Here is a 24,466-nt window from a genome sequence, read left to right as displayed (position 1 = left end):
TTGGTGAGCTTATACTAGGTACAGTATACACTACTGACCACCTATGGAATCACTGGTTGAGTTTATACTAGGTACAGTATACACTACTGACCACCTATGGAATCACTTGGTGAGCTTATACTAGGTACAGTATACACTACTGACCACCTATGGAATCACTGGTTGAGTTTATACTAGGTACAGTATGCACAACTGACCACCTATGGAATCGCTTGGTGAGCTTATACTAGGTACAGTATACACTACTGACCACCTATGGAATTGCTTGGTGAGCTTATACTAGGTACAGTATACACTACTGACCACCTATGGAATCGCTCAGTGAGTTTATAGGATTCTGGAGGTTCAGGAACACTGGTTCTATGTACGAATTGTTTTCAGAATTTGGAATTTTGGAGAATTAAGATTTTCTTCAAATTACCATCTCAATGTGTAGATAGAGGCTTCCTTGCCTACAACTGTGTAGCTGCATTTGCTCACTACAGGATTACTATTTATGACTCCATACTGAGTAGTTGATGAGAAACAAGCTAGAAGGCTGCGACCTTGATCATATTTGAATCAGTACTCTGCTCCAATCTAAGCCCAGTCCCCATTTGAGTGACATTGCTGGGTCTCTTGAACAGTTAGATGAGCAGGTATCAGTCCATCGCTGTCACTGCTATGGAGACTTGATTTAATTATTATAATAAAAATACTATTTTTCCCTGGAGAACTTGGAAAAATTTGTATTTCATACTTATTTTAAGAGATAATAGGCCAGTCTTGCCCTGAAGTTTTTCCCTCTTATACAGCAGTTTGGTAAATCACCTCTAGCCAGCCAAACCCAGCCTGAGGCCTGTTCTCATACATACTGTGATCCAAACAGTGAGCTTTTCTATATAGTTAGATGGATGGGATCTAACAAGAAGAAATGAATAATATTTTGCAACACCTAGAATACATAAAGTAGACTCTGAGTGTTCACAAATAAGGTTTTATTGGCACAGAGCTATTCTCCTTCCTTAAGCTAGTGTATAAATTAGGTCTCCCTAAATACTTTTCCATGTGGGGCCCCCCTCTGCCTCAGAACTTTTTACAAGAACCCACAAAGATATAAAATAGGTTCATAAATCAAGTTGACTCATTATAAATAACAATCTATATTTATGTAATTATTTGGTAGACAAAACATTCAAGAATTTTAAAGATGAGAGCAAATTTGCATCCTAATGAGATGCATGTGCCTGATTATTTTTTCTTAAAGAATTAAACATGCTTGATACTTGAAGCTGTAGAACACAGAGCTGGTCCTATGGTTTGCAGAGCTGACCACTAGATAGATTTTGTAATATTAATGCTGAAAGGTAATGCTGTATCTCATAAATACTGAGTACAACGTGGTAGAAGTACATCAACAGCCTTTTCAGAAATTGTTGAAAATTCGGCCTTCTTACCCTTAAGCTAACTTGCCAAATAATTTTCAGCTCTTTTCTGCTCTGTCTCCAAACTAATTTTGACAAGAACTGACTTTTCTCAGCTGGTATTCCCAGGGATCTCTTCTTTTAGTACAGTGGTTCTGAACCTTCCTAATGCTGTGACCCTAATGCTGTTGTGGTGACCCCCACTGTAAAATTACTTCATTGCCACTTCCTAACTGTAATTTTGCTACTGTTATGAAGAATACTGTAAATATCTGATATGTAGGATATCCAATATGTGACTCCAAAAGAGATCGCTACCCACACGTTAAGAACCACTGTCCACAAAAAGAGTCTCCAAAATCAGTAAGCCCACACAAGTGCTGAGATTGGCTCTCATTCCTCACAAGATCTTCTGAAGCTAGCCTCCCTTTTCTGTCTGCTGAATCTACTCCTGAACTCACCTGGACATTCTCCCAAGACTCAGGCATGGCTTTCAGAACATTAAGTGTCTATTAGTCTAGAAATTTGGCCTCAGTGTAGGACTATGTGTGTGAAGATGTCCCTACATCTGATGAATGGAACTGAGAACAAACACTCTTAAGTAGGTTAGCCTCATTACGTGTTTCCTCAGTGTTCTGCCCGGGCACTGCCTGGGTTGCCTTTGTATTGAAATCAGTTTACAAGGATTGATGGGAGGCCATTAACACCCATCACTCTGTTATAAACTGTGTATTCGCCAAATGGGTGTTAAGAATCTCTCTTATTGTGTGTATGGCATGTATTGATGCATATGTAGGTGTGCTTGCCCATGTGGGCATATCTGGAGGCCAGAGGTCAACACTGGGAATCTTCTTTTAGAACTCTCGACCTTATTTCCTGCAGCAATGTCTGCATGAACTTAAAGCTTGCTGTTTTGAATAGAGTCGATGGCCAGGAAGAGTCCAGGATGCTCAGCTCTGAGGTTACAGACTCTTGGGTACTGGGGAACAAAACTTGGGTCCTCACACTTGCAGGACAAGCACTTTACCCCCTGGAACAGCAGTCCTAGATCTAACTCTTTCCAACATGAACATGTGAAAAGAATATCTGCTGCAACTCATGACCTTAAGCTCAAAAACTTAAGTCAAGACTGTAGTGACACAATTCTCTCGGTAATTTTATTGCAATAAAGCAAGTTGTTCAAGCTATTTTTTTTCAGAGAGGATAAGATGTTCCTTAAAACATTTGGACTATTCTCGCCTAGAATTTAAAGAGCATGAGATTTCCATTATGATTGTAGTTCCAAAGGCGGATTCTCTCCATTACAACACTCGTTTAACAATTATTTGAAGTCTAGAGAAGGGATGAACAACAGAGTTTACCTGAAGAAGACAAAGGCTCCACTGTGGTGGAGCAGGAGGGGGAGCAGCCCTGGAAGACACTACCACAGAACGTGATGTGCAGTTCTGAGCATGAGAACTGCCCGGCGGCGGTGTGTTGATATTTTGTCTGCCGTGCACTCAACAGAATGAGAGCACAGCTCTAGGTGCTTTTCCACTCCTCACTGATAATCTCCTGGGGATGGAAGAGCTCTTTCCACACAGTCTGGCCAGGCCAGGCAAAGTGGAACGCTAAAGGGAGAACACAGCTTAGCGTCACTCCTGAAGTGGGTTGCAACACACATTAGAAAAGGTAGAAGTGTACCAAAGATGCTTTGAAACTTACTTATCTCACCATGCTCGACAAGCTACGTTGGACAAGTGTGATTTCAATGAAATGTTAACGATGAAAACTCTTTTTGGTTTAAACCGGAGAGGAAGAAATTTATTTGATTGTAAAACACATCAAGCAGCTATGTTTTCTAAAAGACAGTTGAACAGAAGACATTTCCTGGCTCATTCAGTCACTGTCTGTGTGTGACACCCATAGGCCATGTGGTCAATGGGTCTCTGACATCAGGGGTTAAAGAGAAAAATCAGGAAAGCCCTTGCAGTTAAAACATGTAACCCTACAAACAGCAAAGCTAAAAAGCCACCTCACCCCTATTAAGAAACACAAAAAAGTACTTATCTGTCTCTAGAATAAAAAAGAATACTTTTATATTCTTTTCTTGACTTCTAACATACTCTCTTGGCTAAAGGATATATAAATATAAGTTTGAACACACAGTAAGTGGTGGTTTTCTGTTGTTTGTTTTGTTTTGTTTTGTTTTGAAGATCTTTCTGAAGCTATCCTGAGTAATCATGGCCACTTCAGTGCAGACCAGTTAATACCCATATTAAAGCTGACTAACAGAGAAGTTTGATTTTTAATTTCCTCTTTAAAAAAAGCTTTTTAATTTTCAAAACAATTTTTTTTTAAAAAGGCCTTTCCTCCTTTGTTTGCATGAATTACCAAACAACATTGGATTTCCCAGAGCCAGGGGGACTGATAAATAGGGAACAGTGATTACTCTGAAATCTTAAGGCCTGAGTTGCTCAGTACCCACCCAAGAGGGCATATCTGTGCATATAAAGATAAATAGATCACTGCCCAGACAGCCTAGGCTAAAAGGCAAAACTATGGTTCTAGGAGAGACTCTGTCTCAAAGGGAAAAGGGAGAGAGGAATAAAAGAGAAGATATTTGAAGTCTTAACCTGGTCTCCATATGAGTGTACAAAGGAACACTTATGTATATGCACCACTTGAGTGCATAAAACATACAACCCACGACACACACAGAGGTACACCACAAATACACAAAAAGGAAACAGTATTAGATTTATCTTCAAACTCATTAGCATAGAGGATTTTAAAACATCCCCTTCCCTCCACAATAAAATCTAGAAAAATATCCAGCTTGGACAGTTAGCCTTGATATTTCTATTAGTTTATTTACAGAAAATGGAAAAGTGGTAGAGAAAAGAAAAAAAAAGAAAATTGTCTTGGTGCTGGAGAGATCGAGATCAGTACTTAAGAGTACTTTTCTTGCCAGAGTCCCAGGTTTAATTCCCAGCACCCATGTGGCTCACAACCATCTATAACTTCAGTTCCAGGGCACCCAGTGCCCTCTTCTGACCTCTGTGGGCATCAGGCATACACACATGGTGAACAGACATACAGTCAGCTGTAGCTAGAGTTTTCCTGCCTGGCCCACGGTCAGGACAAATCTCTCTCACCCACCAGTCCCGCAGCCACTCAGACCCAACCAAGTAAACACACAGAGACTAATATTGCTTGCAAACCGTATGGCCGTGGCAGGCTTCTTGCTATCTAGTTCTTCTATCTTAAATTAACCCAATTCTATTAGTCTATACTTTGCCACGTGGCTCGTTGCTTACCAGTACCTTACATCTTGCTTGTCATGGCAGCGGCTGGCAGTGTCTCTCTGCTTCAGTTTTCCACTTTCCAGAATTCTCCTCTCTCCTTGTCCCGCCTATACTTCCTGCCTGGCTACTGGCCAATCAGTGTTTTATTTATTAACCAATCAGAGCAACACATTTAACATACAGAACATCCCACAGCAGTCAGCCAAAATATTCACATATAAACAAAAATAAAACAAAAATTCTGGCTAAAAAATTAAAATCAAAGGAAGAAAAGAACAAATTAGTCACTAAAAGAAGAAATGAGCTATTTATAATTATAATTACTTGTAATAAAAATTACAAGTAATTCAGGCAGACTGATACCACCATGCAGATTAAGAATCAGACCTTCGATGACTGAAAAATATAATATCTGTCCATTGTCATAAATAGAATTCACATCTTTTTTCATTTATCACACAACAAAGTTCAGTGATTTTTTTTTTCAACACTTGCTTCCCAAATCAAAGACTCTAAGAACTCACTAGGAGAATACAAATACAATTTCATTATATAACATTAGCATCCTTCTACTAATCAATCCACACACACACACATACACACACACACATATATGGCACATACTATGTATTATGATAGTGGCTACAGGTAACAAGGAAATACGAGAATCAGTTCCCTCATTCAATAGAAGCACCCAGGGAAGTTACTACTCAGGGTATAGTGAGTACCAACAGGAGGCTCTGTGTTAGAAATGCCAGAAAGCAGGAACATGGTGTTGGATGGAATTAACAAACAAAAGAAAATGAAAATCAGGACAATTCACTTTCTAAAGGAGATAACATTTTGGAAGACAGGGTTATAGGTTAATATTTGAATTAGAGAGACAGAGGGTGTCTAAGCATAAAAATTAGCACAAAAATGTGTTCAAAAGCTCTAGTGATTTTAAAGAATGAAGATCTTACTTTAGAAAGATCCACACTAACACTGTGTCCGTATCAAATGAACTAGATATAAAATCCAAATGAGAGACCACTCCAAAGCCTACACGGGACTGAGGTGAAGAACACACGGCATAGGACAGGGCAGTGGTGGAAATAAAAGTCCATGTCAAGGGAACTTTTAAAATTCAAGAAGCCAGTGAGATAGAGGGGTAGCGGCTGGGATAAATGTGAGAGTAAGAGGTTTCCAGTGACGATACCAGCATGGATGCCTCTATCACTTCATCAATGCAGAGAGAAAGAAGGTTCCAGTCTCAAAGGATGAATAAAGCACCCGCCTGTGTGTGTGTGCAGAAGAACTGATACACTGAATGGCAGTGCACAATTGCGGGGGAGGAGAGTGGAGGAAACCTTTCCATGAATGGAGAGAGGCAGGTGAGCATCAGTGTTTGCACAGTAGACCTGAGGAAAAGCGCCAAAGCTGTAGGGGAAATAAGTTGAGGTCATTTAAATAAGTAATACTGTAACTTGGAGCATTAAAAAATGGCGGGTTGCTATTGTCTATAAAATGTCCAACCTCTAAATAGTATGAAAACTGGTCAATAGGTTATAAATCACAACTTTGTTATAGAAGAGCTTGGGGTGTGTGAGTGTGTGTGTGTGTGTGTGTGTGTGTGTGTGTGTGTGTGTGTGTGTGTGTGTGTGTGTTATCAGAGTTTTGCCTGCATGTGTCCAAGTACCACATGCATGCAGTGCACTCAGGGGCCAAAAGATGGCATGAGATTCTTGGAATTAGAAATACAGACAGCTGCCATGTGGGTGCTAGAAGATGAACCTGGGTCCTCTGCAAGAGTAACGGGTGCTCTTAACCATTAGGCCATCTCTCCTTTATTTTAAAGAGAACCTTTCTCATCCCTTGACTACAAAGTTTAATCTCACTCAATACCTGTTAGATGTCCCTAGAAATCTAATTAAAATTCATAAAGACAGCCATTATCTCTCTCATATCCCAGTAACCCCAGACCCAAGTCTCAGGGAAAGAGGCTCTTCTAGGAGGGGCCTGACTCCCCTTGGGTCCAGATGTTAAGTGTACAAATGATCCTCCCAAACCAACACTAAAGGCAAAGGCAGGTTGGAAGCTCCTAGGGCATTAAGAGAACAACAAATCAAGGCCCTGCAGTCCAACTCTATGAGGAAATAGGCATAATGAAATGTGGTGGCAGCTGCTATGTAGAAGAATGGAGACCCTCCTTCAGCACGGGTTACATCAATGGTTGTAAGAACTTCTCAGTGGGCCAAACAAGGAGAGAACTTTTCATCATGGTCAGCAATTAAAGAACTTTCCTGTGGGTAAGTTGCTTTATTAAAGTCCAAATGCCACTTTATTTAGTATTTTCCAGACATCCCCTCCACACACACACTAAGTAATATATTAGTATTTTTTGAATCTCTCCTTTGCAAATTCCATAAATAGTAACATCATACAAAACTTGCCATTCGTGGAATGAGATCAGTTCACCACTTTTTGTTCGTTTGTTTTGTTCTGTTTGTTTTTGTTTCTGGTGCCTGTCCTGGATCTCGCTCTGTAGACCAGGCTGCCTCAAAGCAACCACCTTATCCTCACCACACACCTCCACCCCTGGTTAATAGTGGCGGTGAGGTCTTGAAAAACTGAAAATAAACACTGGTCTCTGCCCCAGAAACTAATGCCACGCATGGCTAGTCAGATATTCAAAAACATGAGCGAGTTAATGGCTGACTTGTTGACTATCTCTGTTCTTCTCCCTCAAACGCTGTAGCAACTTCATCCTGGGCCAGCAGAAGCCATGCTTTGCTGGGTCATGAAGAGTCTACCACGCTCTGAGTTGAAGAACAGAGAAAGTGGGATTTACCTTCTTTCGGTCTGATATCCCGGCTGGTTTCATCGTGTGTTGGGATTTGTTGGGAAGGCTGACAAGACAGAAGTTAGAGGACTGTTTCTGCAGCGTGAGCTCCCACTGAACTTGAGTGGGACTCCAGGCTGAAACTCAACGCTGGGCATAACCTCTTGGCACCATAGCCACTTAAGTGAGCGCAGAGTGGGTAAGAAAGGGCAGTCAGTGCCGCCTTCATTGCTCTCTGCTTGCTATTCTTCCAAAAAAGAAGCTTGACCACGGCAGATTCAAAAAAACAAACTCCTTTCAAATTGCTGTCCCTTACAGCTCGGGGCCCTGGCTAAGTAACTCAAATGGCTCCAGGCTGAGCCACAAATGGCCATGAGAAAAGCAGAAAAGCCCTTTCCCTCCATCATAAAGGCCGTACGCTGACAATTCGCAGAGGCGAGTGCCCCTGCAAAAAGGAACTCTCCACATGAACACGGAGCTTCCTGCTGCCAATCAACAGGGCACTCCTGGTTTTAGAGCGAGCGAATGCCGCTTGCTAACTGGGATGCATTAAATCCAGCCGGTCCATTTGTGAACAGAACCCGCTTCATTTCCTGGGCTGGCTGGGGAAGCAGCATGCCCTTTTATGGCACAAGGGAACTTGCTTGGCATATGCGACACAGAATTGTCCCTCTTGGAGCCACTGGTACATAAAGCAAATAAAAGATTAGAAGCCACCCAGGTGTAGGAGATTAAGGACTTAACAGACAGACGGAGGAGAAGAGCATCATCTGGGCATTCTTCATCTTTTGTAATAAAGGAAAGTTCCCTGGCGATCCCAGCAGAAAGAATAAACTGAAATGAACCAAATTTAGCACTTCCAAGGACAAAGGAAGACTCCTTAAATAGACCATTTCGGGGATACAAAAAGTTTGTCTGATAGAGTCCGATTATCTTCCTAACAAATCAATCACTATCCAGCAGAAGATAACAAAAGTATGCCTGGACGCAACCCCACCACCACCACCCCCACACACAACCAGTTCAGCATCCAAAAATATTAACGCAACTTCAAGAGTCTAGTTCTAGCAGGAGTGTGAGAGTCACAGTAGAAGCCCGAAGATGCCTCCAGCCTCTGAGGGAGACAGACAGCTTAGGAACTCCAGGGTTTGCTGGGGATGCCCCCCAGGATTAACACACCTGCAAGACAGAGTTAAAGCAAAGTAAAGGAGATGGGAAGCCAAGGCAGAGAAGCCAGGCTTTATCCTGCTTGATTTACCTCGTGGGCCTAACTGAGGAGTCAGTACTTTCTAGAAGTGCCGATCCTAAGTACACGTTTTAATAGCAGTGTGTGCATGAACAGTGCCTGCGGAGGTCCGGCAGACTCACTTTGATGGGCTGAACTCAATCCTTAAGAGGACTTTTAAAGACCGTCATTGTCATCACGATGTCATGATGATAAGCCACACGTTAGAATCAACAGCAAAGTGTCTCCAGACCCAGATTTAGAAAGCTGTCACCAGGAGTGCCAGGCTTAATCAGCATGAACCGCCACACCTCTCATTTCAAACACCCTCCCCTAGAGCCACATCACTGCGGCAGCTGCTCTACTGACGTCTCTCCATACTTTATTTTCTCAGAGAGTCCAGGCTATAGACACAATGAAGAAGGTCATTGTATCCCAATGCATGCTTAAGAGAATGCAACAAAATTCAGTTCATCGAGGTTCACAGCTATATTCAGCTTACCTCATTCATCGACACAATTCTTCGGCAGAAAATCCATAAAACCATTCATCACTTCACAGGTGGTATTAACAAATGACAATTAAAAATAATTTTTCCAGAGAAAGTGTATGAGCACAAACGAGCTGGATCCCGACTCTTGTTCCAACATGAAAATATAATCAGTAGGTCAAATCTTCTAACACCAAGACTAGAAAATCCTTATCATGAAATGATTCACATCAGTAGGGGCACTAGAATTTCACAAGGGACAGAAGGGGAGTGTCATTGCTTAGTGGCAGCTGGCACTATGTCTTTAGGTGTGTCACCATGTTCTCTAAGTCCTCATTCCACAAATAAAAATTCACACTTTCCCCAACAAACTCCTGACACGTTCCAAACAGAAGAACTGCTCTTAATATGTAGGGCTGGGGAGACCGCTCAATGGGTAAAATATTTGCTGTTGAAGCATGAAAAGTCAGTTTGGGATTCCTAATAATCAGGTAAAAGCCAAGCACAGAAGCATAAATCCCAGTACAGGTTGGGAAAGGAGGATCCCAGGAGTTTGCTGGGTGGTACTGGCTAGCCAGTCTAACTGAAATAGCAAGCTCCAGGTTCTGTGACTCAATAAAAATAAGGTGGAGAATAAAAGAATAAATTGGAGTAAAAGAGCTCCAATTCCAAATACACACACAGAGGCAGGCATGCTGGCATGCACACACAAGCTGTAAACTGCATGTTAAAATTCAAGTCATCATACACTAAATTGTTTTTGTCACACACTAAGATGCTTTCCTTGAAGTTTCATTGAATCAGTAAAACTTGAGCCAAGACTTTGAGGAAAGAGAGAAAAAAAGAAACATGGGAGTTTTGGAAGATGTTGTGCAGACTTCTTGGAGAGAGAAGGGCATCATTGGTCATACTCAGCTGTGAACTTTACCAACTAGAATACCAACTGCCAGGCAAGATAGGCCCAAGCTACAGCAGTGGCCTGAATGTTTGGGGACTAATGAGCTCTCTGATTGGATTTCAGGCCCAATCTACAAATGGGAATTCCTGTCTAGTACAATAAACCTAGACAAAAACTCACGGATGAGGAGGTCTTGGGCCCTTGGGGTGCCAAGCTGCCTTCTAAATATTTATGTTTATGCCCAACTGCTACTCAGAAAAGCCTCTTTGCAATGAACAATGGTGAATGTAGAGGGTCACAGCTGCTCAAGGTACTGAGAGTAAGTGAGGAAAGAGTACTAAACAAGGTATTTACGACACTCACTTTAAGAGTCTGAGAGCTTTGTGGAAATGACATGAGAGAGTGGCTGATAAATGATATCTTCCAAGCATTCTGTCTCTTGGCAACTGCAGCTGCCTGCACAAGACTGGATCTATGAATAATCAATCAGAGATCTAGATGAGGGAACTCACAAGGCCTTATCTCTCTTGTTGAACAATTGGCCTCTGGAGAAGGGGCAGTCATTGTCTTCAGCTATGTACCTACTAGTAAGCCCACCACAATCCCATGGATACTTCCAAACCCAAAGTCACACAAACAGTCCTAGTGAAACTCAATGGATCACAAAATGAAACAAAAGACATGTAAGTGAGAAAGTGATGGGGGTGGGGAGGGATTGGGAGGTAGATAAGAGAGGATGACAATGACAGTGATCAAAATGTATTATATACATATATGAAATTGTCAAAGAACAAACTAACAAGAAAATTATTTAAAAGCTGGGTGGTGGTGGCTCAGGCATTTGATCCCAGCACTCAGGAGGCAGAGGCAGATGGATTTCTGTGAGTTCGAGGCCAGCTTGGTCTACAGAGTGAGTTCCAGGAAAGGCTCCAAAGCTACACAGAAAAAATCCTGTTTCAAAAAACCAAAGGGGGAATGGGGAGAGAAAGAAAAAGAAAAAAATTACTTATAAAAATCAAGGCATATCAGAAGGTAGGCATAACAGGTATAAATCAACCCAAAACTCACACTTAAATTGTCCCAAGAACAATGAATGCAGGGGATTACTGTAAATAAAATAATGAAAAGTAAAAAAATAAAAGTAATAAACTTGGAAGGCAGAGGGAGGCAGGTCTCTTTAAGTTTAAGGGCAGTATAGTCTACACAGTGAGTTCAAGGACAGCCAAAGCAACAGAGAAAGACCCTGTCTCAAACAAAAATAAAATAAAATAAATCAAAAGAAGAGTAACAACTTGGAACTCAGAGAGTAAAATTTTAATTGAAAGGAAATTAATAAAGATCTGAGAAGCTCCACATTAGCAAATTACCATCCAGGAAAAGTAGCTGATATATAACTGAGTTTAAGTGGATTAGGAAATGGTTACCATTATTGAGGTGGCCCATGATCAAAACTGTGAGTGTTGGGATCACTTACTTCAAAAGGCTAAGGATGAAAGCAAATTTAGAGCATGCGCTTAGATTTAACCAAGAAGAGTGGGTGAGTCCCTTGATAAAAAACTCTGAAGACTTATCCTCTTGGGTTGCAAAACTCCATGTAACTAGAACCTGCCCACCAGATCTTGGAAAGCAAAACCTTTGAGCACTGTGTTTCTTTCTGCCTGGCCACAGTCTTTGGACACAGGGCCATGACTAGCTGGGGCTTTCAGGACCTGATGTAATCCCCTCGTCTTTGCATACCTGGTTATTCTTGACCACCAGATTCTAGCTGAAGATCACCTCCTCCAATCCTTCCGACCATAACAACTGCTCCACCTCACTTCCTGTCACACTTCCCTATTGTTATCAGTCATGCAGCACCACAGCAGTCTGACCTTTTTCTCATTGATTAATTTCTAGGCTTTTTGAACCTAGAGGCAATTAAAGAAAAAAGGAGTCTTGAAACTTATTCGGACATATAAAGAACAGAGTCCGTGAAAGAAGAGTGCTCCTTATATATGATGCAATTAAGTAATTAGTTGAGTAAATGGTTGATAAATACATCATAACAGATACTCAGAAAGAAAGAGTTAGTTGGCCCTACAAACATTTTCAAGCTATGCTGTAGCCCTGTAATCAGCTTGAATATCCCACTTCCTTTAAGTGGTAGGAAAATGCTAAAACTTTTCAACTCTGCCCTTCTCTATCCACTTAGCTAAATACTACACCTCAAACCTCATGAAGCATGTGTATAGGCTAGTTAGTCCAGGCATGGTGTGGTGCACATCTTTAATAGCAGCACTCAGGATACAGAACCAGGCAGATCTCCATGAGTTTCATGACAGCCAGAGATACATATTGAGTCCCTGTCTCAAAAAAAGAAGGAAGAGAGGAAAAAGGAAGGAAGGAAGGAAGGAAGGATGTTGTGGGATATTATTTTAAGGTGCTTTATATTTGTTTATGCTCTAGAACATTTGTTCAATGATGTAAAGACATGTTGCATTTTTTTATGTTGCATTTGTTTGACTCTGTGAAACTGTGTTACTGTGCCTGTCTAAAACACCCGATGGTCTAATAAAGAGCTGAACGGCCAATAGCAAGGCAGGAGAAAGGATAAGCAGGGCTGGCAGTAAGAGAGAATAAATAGAAGGAGAAATGTGGGAGGAAAAAAAGAAGAAACAAGAGAATAAGGAGAGGAGGATGCCAGGGGCCAGCCACCCAGCCACACAGCCAGCCATAGAATAAGAGTGAAAACAAGATATACAGAAGTAAGAAAAAGGTAAAGGCCCAGATGCAAAGGTAGATGGGATAATTTAAAGTTAAGAAAAGCTAACTAGCAATAAGCCAAGCTAAGGCCGGGCATTTATAATTAAGAATAAGCCTCTGTGTGTGGTTTATTTGGGAGCTGGGTGGTAGTCCCCCAAAAGAGCAAAAACAACCAACAATGGGAGGGAGGAAGGAAGGGAGGAACCGAGCTAGGGAGCTATTATTCTATATTGCAGAGTTTAATACAAAAATAATCCAAAGCATGGAGGTCATTTTTCTTAAAAAGGAGCTGGGTTCAGCTCCAAACACCTGAGTCAGGCAGCTCACTACCACCTGTAACTCCAATTCCCAGGGATTTCATGTCCTCTTCTGGCCTCTGCAGACATCTGCATGCATAAGTTCCAAATAAATGTATATAGGTACAAACACCCATTAAAAATAAGTAAACAACTCTTTTATTATTATATATATATATATATATATATATATATATATATATATATATATATATATATATATATATTCCATGGAACAAAGACAATAGGGTGTGAAGCTAACTTTGCTGTCTACATGCTACAAACTTTATTTTACTGAATCACTACTTGATATAAGCCTAGGATCCCAGACTAGTTTTTAGGTATAAAATGAAAATTGTTGAGAAAAATATTTTAATTACTAAAAATATCAAAAATCTTACTCTCCTCAGAGACATTTAATGATGCAAACCAAGACTATTTACAACTAAATGCAGAAATGGTATAAAGCAGCTCTTTTTTTTTTTTTTTTGGTTTTTCGAGACAGGGTTTCTCTGTGTAGCTTTGCGCCTCTCCTGGAACTCACTTGGTAGCCCAGGCTGGCCTCGAACTCACAGAGATCCGCCTGGCTCTGCCTCCCGAGTGCTGGGATTAAAGGCGTGCGCCACCACCGCCCGGCTAAAGCAGCTCTTTTATAACAGAATATATTGTCACTTATTATTGATTGGTTGGTTGTGTGGTAGTTAGTCAGTTCAGTTGCTTGGTTGGTGGGTTAGGGGGTGAGTTAGCTGGTTAGTTGGCCATTTACTGGGCTTGTTTGTTCACTGGCTGGTTAGTTGGTTGGCTTGTTGACGGCTGAGTTAGCTAGTTAGCTGGCAATCTGTTGGCTGGTTGGTTGGTTGGCTAGTTGACTCATGAGTTAGCTGGTAGTTTAGTTTGGTAGTTGTTTGGTGTGAGTTAGCTGCTTAGTTTAGCTGGTTGTTTGCTTGCTTGTTTAGGAGGGTTAGTTGGTGAATTAGCTGGCTTGCTGGTAGTTTGTTTGGGGGTTTAGTTGGGTGATGAGTTATCTTATTAACTGGTAGTTTGGTTAGATGGTTGGTCATGTCTGATACAGGTCTCCCTATGTAGCACAGGCTGCTTTCTTAACTAACAATCCCCTTAATTCAACCTCTGAATCATTAGATTTAAACAGTATTGGGCCAACCTTGTAATGACAACATTAAGAATGTATTTTGAAAATGAAAACAACCAAATGTCTATAAATTGTCCACTAAATTCTATAAACAGATATTTATATCTACAATCCTTAAAATTTGTGTTCATAGTCTAACATTTTTGTGTTAAGCATTGTGAAATGCTATATTTTTATCTGAAGAAAAAAATAGATACAATCTTCTATATCTATTTTTCTCATTTTTTATTCCTAAACTCTTTAATGAAATACTTAAAATAAAATTACAGTAAGATAGATACTTGTATCTTTTCACCTTTCTAGTACAGTCTATGGAACGAAACTGAAATATGCACTGCACAAAAGTTAAACTTTAGACAAAAGCATAACCACATTTAATTTTGGTTTTCCTTTGCAAAACCAGAATCTCCTTCATATACTAGATGCAGATGAAAATAAGAAAAATTAGTCTTTAAAAATGACAACACACAAAGCAGACGTTCAATTTCTTTGCACTGGAAGGCGAAAGTCACAGACTCACTCTAGTTGACTATTAAGTATTAGCACAGATGATTGCTGAAAGGGAGATTAATTTGAAGTTGATGCACATGTTTTTCATCTATAATATAGAACTGAATTAATAAAGATGGAAACATCAGTCAGCTGATGAGAAGGAAAGGAGTCTCATGGTCTTGTATCTGTCCACATTATTTCATATTGCTGTTCAAAGACTGCCTCAAATCAATGAAGGCTAAATAATTAATGAAAACATAAGCAAAACAAAACATAACTGAGTTGTCTCAGAGCCAGCTAACCATACTGAAAGTGCAAGCATCTGAGTAAGTAGAGAAAATGCACACACTTCCGTGCTCCAGGGAGCACTTCTTTCCCCAGGAGGCAAACACATGAGGCAAGGGAAGAGTCATACATTGGACAACACCTGCCTCTCCTTAATGGTCCCTATTTTTCAGTCAGTTACTTTAAAAGAATTGAATTAATCTCATGGCAAGAAGCCTCAAAACAATCAGTGTCTCCCTATGTTGCCCGGGGCGTCATGATAACTCCTGAAGCTCTGAGGAGAAGCAGGTATGGCTGAGCAGAGGGTCATGCTGTATGCATACAATTATCTTGTGGTTAAATGCGGGGCTTCTGTTCATTTGTCTATGTTTGTTTACATGAGCACACATTCATCAACGAATCAATACAGAGTCTAACATCAAAGGAGAGGAGACATTCTGTAATAAAAGCAAATTGCCTGGGAAGCAGGCAGAAGTCACACTCTGAAGTTTTAGAAAAACAATGGCTATAATAACATGGGAGGCTTTCCAACACCATTTGGACTCCTTCAAATGCAACAAAGGGAACTATGGATGTTAAAAGACCACCGGCAAACCTTTACTTTGATAATAATCTAGCGTACTGATAAGCAAATTGTTGTCCATATAAAAATGAGCCACAGTGACCAGGTTGGGCCATTACAGCTGCCATTACTAAAAGAAGCCTAGGTAAATGGTTAAATCCAATAGTCACTGGGAGGGACAAAGTCCAAACTTTTAGTAGCCAGACTATTTAACTGAGAAGACAAAGTGGAATAATTCTGACCCTCCATTAACTAATCAGAAACCTGGTCCACCTAGGAAAGTAAGCTACATTGACTTTACATTTTGTGTAATGACGAAATAAAGATGGTGGGCATACACGAGCAGGTCCAGGACAACACTCCACGCATGGGAGGCATAATCCTCTGCCACCCTTCTTTTCTTTCTGCCTGTTTAATGTATTGATATATCGTCATGCAGCCTATTGACTCTGCTCAACTGTATATGTTTGTCTTCTAAATAATGAGGACACTGGAAGTGTGACTGGCTCCAATCATAGGTATACGAGCATACTGTCACTTCTAACATGCCTCCCTATGCTGACCATAAACCAGAAATAGGAACAACTTGAGAAAACTGGCATGGTACATTAGGAAGCAGAATACTCATCTACATGCAAGTTAAAGAATAGTTATTGCTATTACAGTATATTGTTATTATTACTTTGCCTGGGAATAGGGCCGAGGCCACTTCCATAATTTTTGCTGCCTTGTTATATTGGTCAATCATTTTCTTCCTCAGATGAAGGCAATAGTAACAATCTTCCTCCCTCCCTTCAGCGCCCCCTCACATGCTAGGAAATAAAATTTTTCCCTGATATAGCCTAGTAAACTCTTCTTCTAACTCACTACCCAGAGCACACCCTTGCCTACAAAATGAATGAGAAATGCCAGCCCAATGAGAAGTCCTGCCAGGGTAGAACGAGGGGACAATGACTATCAAACAGACAAGAACAGTATCGAAATACATCTCAGTATTCACAATAATGAGACAGAGTTACAATGTTTGGAGAATACACACACACACGTATGTATGTATGTATGTATGTATGTATGTATGTATGTATGTATGTATGTTAAATCTCCAAGCTATATCTAAGGTGAGATCTTCATGGACATATAAGGACTAGCAAAAATTGGGAGTTCTAAGAGGTATGGCAGAGGTTTAACACCCCTGAAACTCTGTAGGATGCTGTTTGCAGGCTGGTTTGACAGAGGTTGCCCTGTCTCCCAATCCGTCTTCTAGGGGCCATTTATTCAGGTACACTCTCACTTAACTTAAGTCACAGTCTTTTTATATCCAAAATCAGCAGGATCTCCAATATCTGGAGCGTGGCAATCTCTCCACTGCCAAAGTATCAGCACAGTACATATGAACAGAACTCTAAAAGGGAGGCAAAGCCAGAGACTCATACCTCTGTTTTTACATTCTTTCTAAACAAACAGGAAGCAAAGGTGAAGAAAATGCATTATACAAGGTCTATGTTTATTTCTCCTGAATAAAAGGAAGTGCACTTGCTAGATTGTTGCATTTCAATTCCTGGCCAGAGCCCCGTGGTGTTCATCACGCATCATTTTTGAGATTAATGATGTGCACCCAGTTAATGGAAAGCAACAGATTAGGTCTCCACTAATAGTTTTGCAAGTTATGTACGTCATCTATCTGCCTCATTTAGTAACAACCTCACTGTTCAATAGGAACATAATGGGTTTCATAATAAAGCAGAACTGCATTCATGCACACAAGACAAGTCGGATTTCTGAAATAAAAAATATTACTCTCTTAGACCTGTGCAGATCTTTAGTTATAATGTAAGATAAGCAGAGATTAGGTTTCCAAAGGTTTTTTAGTGAGGTTGGTTGGTTTGTTTGTCTGTTATTTAACTAGCAATCACCTTAAGAATCTACAGTCCTACCTTGAAGCCTAGAATATGCCGTAGCATCTTCCTACCATGACACATAAAATAAATGTAATGTGATCATTTCTACCCATGACCTGGGCTGAAGACAACTACTGTCCTGAAGACAGATGCACAGCACACTTCCTTATATAGTACTATGCTACTATGATGATTGCCAAAAATAAAATTTACACCCTCTTCTTCTTTTCAAAAATAGGAAGTGTGCACTCAATGCATTCTTTTGCTTATGTGACTAGAAAGCAAACACAATCTGCCATGATTTGTAGCCCAGATTCCTCTCCATTCACAAGATGGACCAGCCATGAAGAGGAAGGATAGGCAGAAATAGATTTCTCTATAAACCCTGCTTCAAACAAGATTAAAGAATGAAATACCAAATAATGACACTCAATGGGTCATTTCGATGGTACAGTTTCTCCACAACCTGAAGATAATTCTTCCTTACAAGTCTAATTTCTTTTTTTAAGTAATGCATTGGGGGGGGGGGGGGAGTCTCAGCTAAATCATTTAATGATTTAGGCAATCATATGTTAGTACTTTCCTCTAGGGAAAAGATTTTCTTTTTTACCTTTTTTCTAAAAATATTTTCATTTTTTCAAATATGAAAAAGAAGTTCTGACATCTTAAGCAACTGCTTGCAAAGGCTTGGCTATTTCCCTCGCATCCCTCCCACCTTTTCCTCCCCCCCTCACTCTCACCCTCCCTCTCTTTGTTCCTTCCTTCTTCCTCCTTTCCTTCTTTTTTATGATGCACACTGTAGCCCAGGCTGGCCTTAAATTCAGAGGGCAATCCTCACAGAGCAGATTCCCGTAGAATAACCCGCAGGAGCTACCAAGCTCAGCTGGAGTAGGTTTGACCTGAGAAAATAAAAGCTTTAAGTCATAAGTTTGGAGGCTAGCAAGTACCTTTGTATGACAATGGGGCGGTCTTTTTCTTACAAAAGAACAGAAATCAGTCATCCAAATTTCTGCGAGAGAAATCTCACAACTGGCCTCTGAAAACCGGTACTTCCAGCAAATGGTGCCTCCTGAAAGGGAGACTTTCAACTGTCAAATCACCCATCAAAATACTGCACAGGTACAACTAGTTATCTACATGACTAAAATGATTAAAAGACCAATCAAATAATTTATTGAGAGTTGAGCACATCACTAAAAACTCCTGTTATTCTCTCTTATTGCTGAAGTTTTAGAGGGTAAGGAAGAATGGTGGAGGGAAAATATTCCCTTAATAAATTACAATGAGATCTTTGCCCATTGTTCTGAGTATTTCATTAAGTTTTTTCCTCTGGTGAGACATCTCCAAGAATATGTCACAGCCAGACTGAAACTCACACAAGGCACTTTGGATATCTGGCTTAAATCTATCCCAGCACTTGGGAGGCAGAGGCAGGTGGATCTCTGTGAGTTCCAGGACAGTCTGGTCTACATAGTGAGTTCTAGAACAGCCAGGACTATATAGTAAGAACCTGTCTCAAAATTTAAAAAAAAAAAAAAACTATCATAAGTACACATGATGGAGGATATTTTGTATAGAAAATGAGCCACAACAGAGAAATGTGTATCCAGATTATAACAACTAATACTATAATAATCTGTGCCATAAGAAAATTCTCTTATAGATGGGTGGCACATGCCTTTGATCCCAGTACTTGGGAAGCAGAGGCAGGAGGATCTCTGTAAGTTCAAGGCCAGGCTGGTCTACGGAGTGAGTTCCAGTATAGCCAAGGCTACAGAGAGAAATTTTGTCTCAAAAAAGCAAAAAATAAAATAAAATAGTTAAATAAAAATTTTAAATTCTCTTACTATCAGTGAGTCAAAAGTGTGTCTTTTAAAAAATAAGAACATAAAGATATGAATATAATTTCTTAGTGACAAGGGGGAAGCACATCATTGATATGCTATCAGTCATGTTTATCAAAAGGAAGAACAAATAACACTCTGATTCCCCGAGGAACTACTGACGCGGGTAACGAATAGCAGGTAGCTACAGAGCCTGACTCTGGAGCTCACATTGGTACAATTCTGTTAGATTTATTTGTTGTCTGGGGCTTCAGTGTGTGTTAGGGAGGCTAGATATGCTGGCATTTTCCTTTGGCTGCACCAGACCTCCTTCTTCCAAGGGCTTCATTAAGCTCCATGACAGATACCCATGAAATCAGTATACTGACAGTACACAGTAAGAAGATCTAGTGATGGCAGTCACTTACACACTCAAGTCACAGATAAGTCCCCTGGTTTACAATCACTGCTCTAACGGCAGCTTGACACACATGCACACACATACGCACACACATGTACACACCCTACCCATTTACATATGCAATCTGTAGGATGCACTGTAGGTCCTAAAAAAAAAAAAAAAAAAAAAAACCACATGGCTCTCCTATCAGAGTAAAGAGCAACATTTTTCTGTTCAGGAATAATGGAAGCCACTAGCACCTAAAAAGGGCACTGAATTTTCACCAGACACATAACCTGGAAATGAGAACCTTAACTTTTACCAGATCCAGGCAGTGGTGAAACTAAAAAAATCAATTCAAGAAAAACCAAGTAAGGGGATGCACTTTTTTCTTTTCTTTTCTTTTCTTTTTTTTAGTTAATGAGTAACAACCAAAAGGGTTCACTTTTGAAATACGTAAATGAAATGATTATTAACGTATCTGCTACAGGCTGTTGTGAAATATGCTCATATAAATGCCCTTTCATTAGCTCTATAATAAACCACAAAGAGTTGAGTCTTCCAAAAGGGTGAAATCTCAGGTCTAACACAAGCTCTGCATTCTTACAGAAGATCAGGTATTTCCAGGCCCTAATAACGGCCTGTGTGACTGAGGGAGTCTTCAAGCTCGTCCATGAACTTCAACGTTGAACCATATAAACTCAGTCACAGAACCCTAAAGGGGGAATTAACATTCTTGACTGTGTCTTTTCATCATAATCAGATTAAGCATTCCAAGAAAAAAATCATCCAAAGATTTTTATGGACAATCTGTCCTTTTTTGTTTGCTTCTTTTAAATATTCCATTTGCTTAAGAAAAATAATAATCACGTCACCATCACAAGATAATACCATATTTTACAACATTCAATCTTCTGTTTATATTGAAAATGTTATTTTCAAGAAATCAGTAAACCAATCCAGTCAGAATATTTCAGCATAATGGAAAAACAAAAGAAAACTATTTTTTCCTGCACAAAGACACAGAAATGTGTGCATCGGAATCAGAAGTAAGTAGCCCTTTAATAAGCGGACCACAAATTGTGGGCTGAGGTGCTGATTTTCTGAGCGGTAAAGTATTGTCTCTAGTTAGAAGGTTCTGTGCCTGTGTATCCAAACTTCTCCTCAAGAATGAGGAGTTGGGAAACAGGAGGGAGGAACCCTACTATTACGGGATCAGTATTTATATCTATGTTTTCCACATACACGGAGAGCCAATATATGAAAGCACAAGGCAGAAAATCTCAGAGGATTACCTGATATTCATTGGGCCAAAAGGTGCTCACTGCCAGCTCAGCCCGAAGCCAGTCTCGACCAGTGAATCCAGTCACATTCCAAATTGGATTAGCAAGGGGTCCTTTATTCACTCGAACTAGGATGTTCAAAGTGCCAGGGTTCAGCCCTTTCTGGCTGTATAACAGGTAACTGAAATCAATGCAGTGAGTGTCATTTTCCTTCATGGTAGGCAGCTGAAGTCGGGCTTTCTCTCCGGGATCATGATTTGAGGCGTCCACAACCATATAGGAACCTGAAACGACATTACAAAGAACAGCGCTAAAAAAAGTGATATGCCAAAGGGAACACACAAGAATAAAAGAATATATGAGAATATACTCTATGAGAATAATAAATTTTAAAATGTCTTCTTGGGCACTGCAATAGAATAATATTAGTCAAGATATTATGTGAAGCCATTCCTTACTAACATTGCACAAACTGGACGCACACATTGATTCTTCTCTACAACTTGTAATTAACCCTTTTTTTTTACAAATAGAAAATGAGGTAAGACCAGGCAGAGCCTGATTCTAGTTCAAATCTCCCTTGAAAATTTCTCCAGTCCTACCAAACTGTGAGCTTTGAAAAAGAAACCAAATAAATGTATTGATCTCACGTGCATGGAAAGTACCTTCTTCTCTTTCTTCCTCCCTCAACAAGAATGTTAAGGCAGGGGAACAGAATACTCCAGGAAGTGGAGTAACTTCCAACTTCAAATACCAATATTTTTTGCTTATTCAAGTCATGTGCCTTTTGCCAGTTACTAACTACTGAGACCATCAAGTCATGGAGTAAGAATACTTTGTAAAGTGAGTATTGGGGTAAATGTTCAACTTTCCTTTCTTTCTACACTTTTTTTTACAAGTGCGTGCATATGTGCATATGTATGCGTGTGTATGCGTGCGCGCGCGCGCGCGCGCGCGCGTGTGTGTGTGTGTGTGTGTGTGTGTGTGTGTGTGTGTGTGTGTGTGTGTGTTCCAGAGCACGTGTTTGAAGTCAGAAAGCACTTGAGGGTGTCAGTCATCTCCTTCCAGTATGTGGGACCTAGGAATTGAACTCAGGTTTCATACCCACTGAGCCATCTTGCTGATCCTAATGCCCAACTTTTCTAAAGCTGATTCTGGTACATAGTTGATGCAACGTAGTTTCATTCACTAAACTGTCATCCCATTAAGATTACTGCTGACCCCAGTTTGCGATGCCTACACTGCTCTTGTAAAACTGAATTAAAGCAAGCGTGAAGTCACGTTGACTGAGTAACGAATCATTTGTTGGGGATCGTGGTGATGGGAATGACACAGGCCTACCTTCACAGCACTAACACTGACTTTTGGCTACTGGCTAAGGTCATGCAGTGACTAATTACAGCAGTTGGATGTCGGCACTGTACTACTATATTAATGCAAGCAGCTCTCCAGAAAGACACCCTGTTCTCCTGCAAAAATAAATAAATAAATAAATAAATAAAAGATTTTAATAAATACATAAGTCACAAAAAAAATGTAAAGCTATCATTTTGTCACACTTCAAATTAGAACCAAATTTTACCATAAATCCATTTCTCCCTGGAATATAATTTTAACAGCAATCTATTAGGTGTCATATTTCAGAGCTAACTCTCACAAAGGTTCTTACACTACACTTGGCCCTCTCTTCCTGAAACGCAGAACTAATCTTCCGTATTCTGTTCTGACACATAATAACTTGTACCAATGACATACTAAACACTCGACAACTACTGGTCTACCTAGCTCAGCTCATCTACAACCTGGAGTTCAAACCGTTCCAGAGGGCAAGGCTTCAACTACTTAAGAAATCAAATTTCCAATCTGGACGATTCCCACCAGAGCGGACCTCTGTGATCCCCAGCTTTTTTTTTTTTTTTTGGTTTTTGGAGACAGGGTTTCTCTGTGTAGCTTTGCGCCTTTCCTGGGACTCACTTGGTAGCCCAGGCTGGCCTCGAACTCACAGAGATCCACCTGGCTCTGCCTCCCGAGTGCTGGGATTAAAGGCGTGCGCCACCACCGCCCGGCGATCCCCAGCTTTTATGACAATTTTACCTCGTACTTCAGGACAGTCAAGTACGGAATACACATACTGTATTAATAGTAATTCCTGTTATTGTTGACATGTGGTTCCCCGTCTTCATCGTCTCTCATAAGCTGGAATCACTTTTTAACTTGATTCTCACGGACAGCACATTATTAAAATAAATCATCTGTGTATTTTTGGAAAACATTTACCAAAAAGGGAAAAAAAAAAAACAAAGAAACAGGATATCCTGGATCCTAATCTAATTTACAGAAAAAGGATGCTTTTTTTTTTATGGCTATTCTCACATACTTAACACCAATAACTAATTTTATCCAAATGTCTTTACAAATCACAAGTTTGCATCAAGACTTGTTTCTGGTCTTAACCATGCATGACCAGGCCTGAGATCCCAGAAAAGCTATCCAGCATTGCTGCCCAATTTCCATGCCCTGTTTTTGCATTGGTATAGCATTTTACAAGGAAATTATGTATTTATTTTTACAAGCTTAGCTTCTGACTAGCAATTTTAAAGTGTGGAGCTCCAAAGACTTATTAGCTTCCTAATAGTAATTTTCCTCTGTCATAAAATAAAGTTTGGAATAAAATATGCTTTGTGTCACATTTTAAATCTGCATTATATTTACCATTAAGACCATTTAGCAATTTTTAGCCATTTGCATTTTAAACTACAGCCATTTTCTTATTAAAGAAATGGAATGAACAAACTCCAGTCATCATTACTCCTTACCAATTTGATCATTAGAAAGACGGAAGTCACGAAATAAAAGCTTATCCTAACTATTTCAGCATTTTAGTACCACTCAACATAGGTTAAATAATGAAGGAAATTAGTGCTGATAACTCACTTCTATGGAATGGTTGGGATAAATAGTCTTACTTACACAGAGCCCTGCCTGGCTCCCTGGGCTGAGTTCTGCGCATTAATAATGCACTTACTGAGCTGTGCTGCAGAGGAAGAAGCACCCAGGAGCAACTGAATGCCCTGTCGACCCACTCGAGACACTGGCAATTTGCACAGCTGGTGCCTGTGTAGTCACAGCTGGGACACAGACCTCCCTCCACCCACCTAGATGTTGCCAACACTGTTCTTACCAAGTTCCAAAGACTACTGCTACAATCTCTGACAACTGACCCTCTACACATAAAGTCCGGAAATTTCACACATGTACATCGTTCATTCTTGATGTTAAAAATCAAAGCCTGTGTAGTGTTATTCTGGTCCCCTCAAATTTCAAGCAAGTGTTCAGTCATGTTTGACGGAGGCTTCGCTATCTGAAGGCTTAATAATGTCAAGTCACACAAATGTAGTAAATGTCACTAAA

General features: G+C 40.2%; 1 protein-coding gene across 17 annotated transcripts in view; it reads right to left on the bottom strand.

Annotated features, from left to right (window-relative positions):
- Ptprk (protein tyrosine phosphatase receptor type K) overlaps positions 1-24,466 on the bottom strand; it is a 536,300-nt gene that overhangs the window by 319,886 nt on the left and 191,948 nt on the right. For all 17 annotated transcript variants that reach the window (XM_052751263.1, XM_052751264.1, XM_052751253.1 and 14 more), the window contains exon 3: positions 21,068-21,339. In XM_052751263.1, the coding sequence (XP_052607223.1) occupies positions 21,068-21,339 (272 nt within the window). The remainder of the gene's footprint in view (positions 1-21,067; positions 21,340-24,466) is intronic.

The sequence above is a fragment of the Peromyscus californicus genome, unplaced genomic scaffold (genome assembly GCF_007827085.1).
Source record: "Peromyscus californicus insignis strain IS unplaced genomic scaffold, ASM782708v3 Scaffold_22__1_contigs__length_63687245, whole genome shotgun sequence".
In the NCBI taxonomy this organism is placed as follows: domain Eukaryota; kingdom Metazoa; phylum Chordata; class Mammalia; order Rodentia; family Cricetidae; genus Peromyscus; species Peromyscus californicus.
Note: the sequence above shows the minus strand (reverse complement) of the source record. Positions and strands in the feature narration are given on the sequence as shown.